Source organism: Pelecanus crispus, chromosome 1 (genome assembly GCF_030463565.1).
Source record: "Pelecanus crispus isolate bPelCri1 chromosome 1, bPelCri1.pri, whole genome shotgun sequence".
NCBI lineage: Eukaryota > Metazoa > Chordata > Aves > Pelecaniformes > Pelecanidae > Pelecanus > Pelecanus crispus.
In genome coordinates, this window is record NC_134643.1 from 156,612,704 (window position 1) to 156,618,703 (window position 6,000).

A 6,000-nucleotide genomic window follows, 5' to 3' on the forward strand; every position below is an offset into this window, starting at 1 on the left:
AGAATATCTTCCATGGAGGAAGGGCATTGCCAAGTGGAACTGGATTGAAGAAAAAGAAATAAGTTACAGGATCAGTAAAAGGCTGTCAGAGGGAGTTATTCTCCCCAACATTGCCATTTATGATGAAATTGTCTTGTTTCATTCTCAAATGGAGATTGTAAAGAGGGAACCTTCTTGCCCGGTTTCACTAGTTTTCCCTTATATTGCTTTATAACTTGTCTTCATGATAAAGTTTTCCATCTTTTTTCAAAAAACAGTGAAATATCTGACCAAAGAAGTAAAATTAAAGGAATGTCTTCCTACCTGTTGTCTTCCACATGCTGTAGGCACCAGCTAGCCTATGGTCATCTTAGTCATAAGCAGGAGTTAAAGGAATCTGAAACAATTCAAAGAAGTAATACACATGGACTGAAGAGCTGCAGATGCATAACAGCTAATCTTCAATTTTCTGTTTTAGGAATTGATTTAACTTCAGGTTTAGGTCTTTGCAATTATGACAGTACAGAAATATTCACAGGTTCCCTGCCACGAAGCTATGCTCTGTAATTCCGTTGCAGAATCATCAACTCCTCTGTAGATTTCAGGGATTAAAGTTTACTTCTGATGTGCCTTTATTTGGTGTATGTGAGGCTTTTATTCCTGGACAAGTTAGTGTGCAAACATCCAAATGTAGCAATTAATTTAAGAGGGAGAAGGGAGAAAAATTGGCCAGCAGTTGAAACAAAATAGCTTAAACAGTAAATAAAATAAACAGGCTTGGAGCAAATCCAAGGAGGACAGCAGGGAACCAATTCAAGCTGCATCGAACCAGCATACTTTGAAATGGTAATGTTAAGAGCAGTAGTTTATCTGGAGAGGGTTGGGGGTTTTTTCAGTCATTTTAACCATTTTTCATGTTTGTTAGAGTGGGAAGGAACTAAAATAAAACCAAATGCAAGTCCAGTTACTTTTGCTGTTTGTTCTTGAATCCCATAGAAGCTACTACGCTGAGGCCAATAAAGGGTTTCGGGATTTTTGCAACAGCTGTTCAAGCTCTTCTGTCTCTTTGCACCGGATGATGGCTCTCAAAAGAGTTAGATCAGCCTTTCCGCTATTTTTTTTTAATTAAATCAGATCACGAAAAGAATAAACTTTGTAACATATTCTGGAGCAAATAAGCGATAATAATGTCTTCTATTTATGCATCAATCTAATTAGCAGCACTGAGGCTGGGAAGAATGGACAATAGTTCAGGAGAATGTTCACTCATTAAAGTTATAATTAAAATGGCAGGAAAAGTATTTAATGTATTGTGTAGATCACCTCACAAAGATCTAAGTCTGGCCAGTGCCTGGGACATAGGACAGCAGATCAGAGGTCTAAGACCTATTCCAGCACCTCTCTGTGTGTCATTAGCACATCCTTTCTCGTCCAAAGGTAATGATTCTTAGCAGATACAAGGAGCTTTGAAAACTCATAATTTTGACATGCTGAAAACAACTGTGCTTTGTCAGAAAACATTAAAACTTTGTTGAGTGCAAAGTGATTATTTCACTTATTTTTAAACCTTTGTCATAATATCTTTTCCTGTTTCTAAAACAAAAAAATGTGTTTGGTTCAGATTATGAACTTCCCGTTTCTAAGTTCTTCTATTTTAAATGAGGGCCTTTTGGTTACTGGTTTTCATTTGGCATAGGCATTGCTCATGGAAGCAGCAGAAATTAGTCAGCAAGACTCGATCGTGTTTTTTGAATCCTAAGCGTAGTCCGTAAGTGCTCCCCTCAGTGCTGTCCTTGAAGAGACCCTATGGACCTGCCTGCTAGCCTGTGTTCAGAGCACATCCATCCGCACGCTGCCCAGAGCCCGTGCCCTAAATTTCTCCTCCGTGAGCCCAGGGTCCCAGAGCTTCTGCAGAGCTTCATTTGTGCAGGCCTGTGCTTTGTTGCCATTTAATGGCTGCTGCTTAAGGCTACGGAGATGTCCGCTGAAACAGGTCGTAGGCTTGCGTGGTTATGGCTGCCGGAGGGTTTGTCTATACTGCATTCGGGGTCTTAACCACAGCAGAGTGTTGGTACAACTGGGTTAGCCTTAACCCAGTAGGGTAGGTGTTGAAAATAGGTCAGTCTTGGTGTGAGCTCTGTGCAGCCTTGTTTGTGATGCTCCTGAGGCAGGGGTTTAATATCAGAGCTAGCTGGCTTAAAATAGCAGGTTTCAAACTTGGAGCTACGGATGGATGACAGGGCATGAAACATATCTTGGGTGGAGCATTGGAAACCCCAAAGATACTCTCTTTTTTTATGCACATTTCTTTCCATCCTTTCCGCCACCCTCCCCAGTCCTCTCCTCCTGGCAGTCACGGGGGGTGTTGCATGTATTTTAAGCTGGTGGCTTTGGAGCTGCTCGATGCCTGAGGCAGCCTTCCTGATGGAGCCTGCACTGACCCAGCCAAGGCCTGGTGACACATTATAGATGGACGAAGTAATTCTCCTATGGGTGTTACATGAAATAATTTTTAAAGAAGTGATGCTTGTGGATCTGGAATGGTAGTGGCTTGAGGTAGAAGAGGGTTAGTCCGGAGGTGTGGGGAGCTAGCTGCTGGCTTGAGCAGCGCAAGAGGGGAAGAGGTGCTGCCCAAAGCCGAGGTGTGAGCCTGGGGAGTTGGGCCAGAGCCAGATCAACGGGCATGGCAAGAGCTTTGTTTGCCCTGGGCAGGGCAGATGGAGTTGGAGGGGAAGGCAGAGAAGGCATCAGTACTACAACAGGTAAGGGGAAGAGATGCAAGGGATGAGATTTTGGGATAGGCAGAACGTGGGGGATGTGTGGAGCAGAGACCCACATTATTGCAGGAGAAAAGACAGCATGCTTGAGAAAATGCTGTCCTTCAGCTTATTTGGGTACATACTCAGCGTCTACCTGACCCCCCCAACGCAGCGTAGAGGACTCCGGAGGCTGTGGTTTCATGAACCGAAGTCTGGTGACAGCAGCAATGTCCAAGGGCTCCCGCTCCCCCCTGTGCCGCAGCTGCGCTTGGGGTTGTTTGTAAGGTAATGCTGTGAACCAGATCGTCCCTTGTGGGTTTTGTTTAGCCCGGATGAGTTCAGATTTAGCACTGGCCTGACCGAAGCAGCAGCGTGGCAGAGGGGGAGGACAGAGGGACTGCAGGAAGGCTGCGTCTGAAGTCTGGCCCGTGCTTTTGATGGTTTCTGCCTGAAGCCGTGCCCGCAGCGGGCAGAGACCCTGCAGCAGTACCTGCAGAGTCACATCAGGTGTTACTTTTCTCCATTAAGTGCTTGCTACAAACTCTGGTGTGTGCCTTTTATTTTTTATTATTCTGTTTTCCTGCTGGCTGGCGACATCCACCTCCTGTACTCCCATCTCTACGGCCAGCCAGCAGCGGTCGATGGCTAGAGATGGAGTTCAGCTGGAAGTGAGGGACAGTGTGTCCTTTCTACCCTCCTACAGCGGCATGTGGTGCAGAAAGCAGAATGGTCTCATCCTGGCTGTTTGGATGACAGTGCTCTCTTCGTTAAAGCAACCAATTGCCAAGACGAAGACATTTATCATGTGAAATTGTTCTGTCCTGAATAACTCAATTATTAATTTTTGTCTTTTGTGGGTGGTGATTTGATGGTGAGATTTGTACTGTGTTTTTATTCTATAGCTTTATCTTTTTTTACAAAAAAGATGTACTCAATAGGAGAAATTATTCCCCATACATGTGGTAATGAAGATAAAAGATGAATGTGTTCTTGTCTTTTGCAATGCAAAGCAAGAACGGCCCTCTAGTGGTCACAGCTCTAAAAAAAGCGATACGGGGAATTTTCTTCATCTCACCCAAGCTATACTGCAATAATTGCTTTCTCCAGGACTCTCTAGCAAGGAAACCATACGTGATGGAAGTTTTTCCCTTCTCCTTGACATTCTCGTGCTTCTGGATTGAGTAACTAAGATAATATTTGCAATTTAGTCATGTAATTGGCAACTTCAGACTGTGCATCTGGGGAGCTTTCACTTAACTGACTTAACTCTGCACGTTAATAATGATGGCAATTATTTATTGAATAATAGACTATTGGGTTTCTTAAGTAGCTAAAGCACTGAGCTGTGGAACAAAGACTAGCATAAATTACCATCAACTATATGACATGGTTTGTTCCTGAAACCACAAAATTACGCCTTCATTTTGTTCGCTTTTATGTAATTTTTTTTCTTTCTTTTTGAATTCTTCTCAACAGCCCAGTGACTTCTCGGTATCTCTAAAGGCATCGGGGAAGAACAAACATTTCAAGGTGCAGCTCGTGGACAATGTCTATTGTATTGGGCAGCGTCGCTTTAATACTATGGATGAGTTGGTGGAACACTACAAAAAGGCTCCCATCTTCACCAGTGAACACGGGGAAAAGCTATATCTTGTGAAAGCACTTCAGTGACGTTGAAGATGGACTTGGCCACCTGGGCCTCTTATAACTTCCAAGCCTTAGGTCCTAAATTCACTTTTATAGAGCAGAGCAATATCTGAAGCAGACTTAAGGAATAGGTTCTTTCTAAAGTGTTTGCCCTGTCGGTTGCTGTTTGTCCTTTTTTTTGTTTGCCTCTTTTTGTGTTCCAGTTCTGTTAATCTCCGACCACCTCTCTTCAGGTTGAGAGTTTCCCTTGGGTGGCCGTGGCGAGCACTCACCTTCCCGGCTGAGTTCAAAACTCCCCTCTCCTGTGTACGTTTACATAGTTAGCTCAGATCAAGGAGGGGCGTTTTCAATTCAAACCAGTGTTAATCTGTTCAGATTGCTCACGCAGGCAGAACTCGCCGTTCAGAGACATCGGGCACAGTTTGAATGCACTGAAGCTGCAGCTACTTAAGTGGGAGAGAGTAGACATAACAGTTGTGGCTGTGAGTTCTGTAGCTATATCGCTTACCGAGTAGTATATTACAAAACCTCCTAGTTCCTAGAAGCACTCTTTACACTGTACTCTGCTATTACATTGCCTCTCTGACTCTTTGTAAAGAGTACACTAATTAAAAGCATTTTGTAATAGTACTTCTTAAACTACTATGGTAAGATTGTAGTAAAAGAAAACTATTTAGTGTATTTTGGTCTGTAATTGCAACAAAGAGAAATTTTATTTGAAAGTTGATTACTAGAGAAAGAATCGTTGAATTGTAAAGGCTGAATGTTTTGGTAATCTACAACCAAATGTGCCATCCACATAATGCTTTTTCCTCTTGCCCTTCTGCTTGTTTGAATTAAACGATTATGTATTTAATTCTCAAAGTAAAATGTATCTGTAGCTGATTGTTGACACTAATACAGAAGATTAATAAAAACTGATCTTGGGATGGGGTGGGGCGGGCTACCAACACTATATATATATTTGCTTTACAGAAGAAAATCTTTGGGTTTTGCAGAGGATGGCGTGGTTGGTAGGAATTGACACACAGAATGTTTATGAAGAAAATGCATTTTTCTCTTTTCTTTACATTTAAACTCCTTTATGGTTTAAATATACAGTCTTTAGCTGGCACATTCCTGAGATTGAAGAAGGGATCGTGAGATCTCAAAATCTTGCATACTCAGTTTTTTGGATATTGTAATAAAAAAGGTATTATGTCATGATGGAGTACTGGATTTATCCTTGGGTGGTAGTCCTGGTGTTGCTTTAGCAAGGTGAAACAGAGTGAATAATGAATTTGTTTATCTTGGAATTTGTGTGGCCTAAAAAGAAAACTTCAGTGACTGCAGAGGACAGTTTGATATGAGGCAGTGTCTATTGAGCTCCGTGTTACTTGTTTCTGTGATAAGTAAGTCCATTCATAGCTTTAATGAAAGCTGCAAGATGGAGCTGTTTCCCGGTACCTTTTGGCTATTAAAACATGTTCCTTACATTTCAGCCAGTGGTAGTGCAACTACCTCTGTGTGTAACTCCAGTATAGGTTAAGCAGACACCAGCACTGTCTGACTTGCTTTGGTGTAAATCATACCACTGCCAGGAGACTGCACTGGTACATCTGCGAATGAATTGCAG

At 42.5% G+C, this 6,000-nt stretch overlaps 1 protein-coding gene across 2 annotated transcripts in view; it reads left to right on the top strand.

The window, feature by feature from the left end:
- Positions 1-5,678, top strand: part of NCK2 (NCK adaptor protein 2) — a 54,850-nt gene extending 49,172 nt beyond the window's left edge. For both annotated transcript variants that reach the window (XM_009490242.2, XM_075716524.1), the window contains exon 4: positions 4,215-5,678. In XM_009490242.2, the coding sequence (XP_009488517.1) occupies positions 4,215-4,409 (195 nt within the window). In that variant the 3' untranslated portion in view covers positions 4,410-5,678. The remainder of the gene's footprint in view (positions 1-4,214) is intronic.
- Positions 5,679-6,000: the final 322 nt, after the last annotated feature.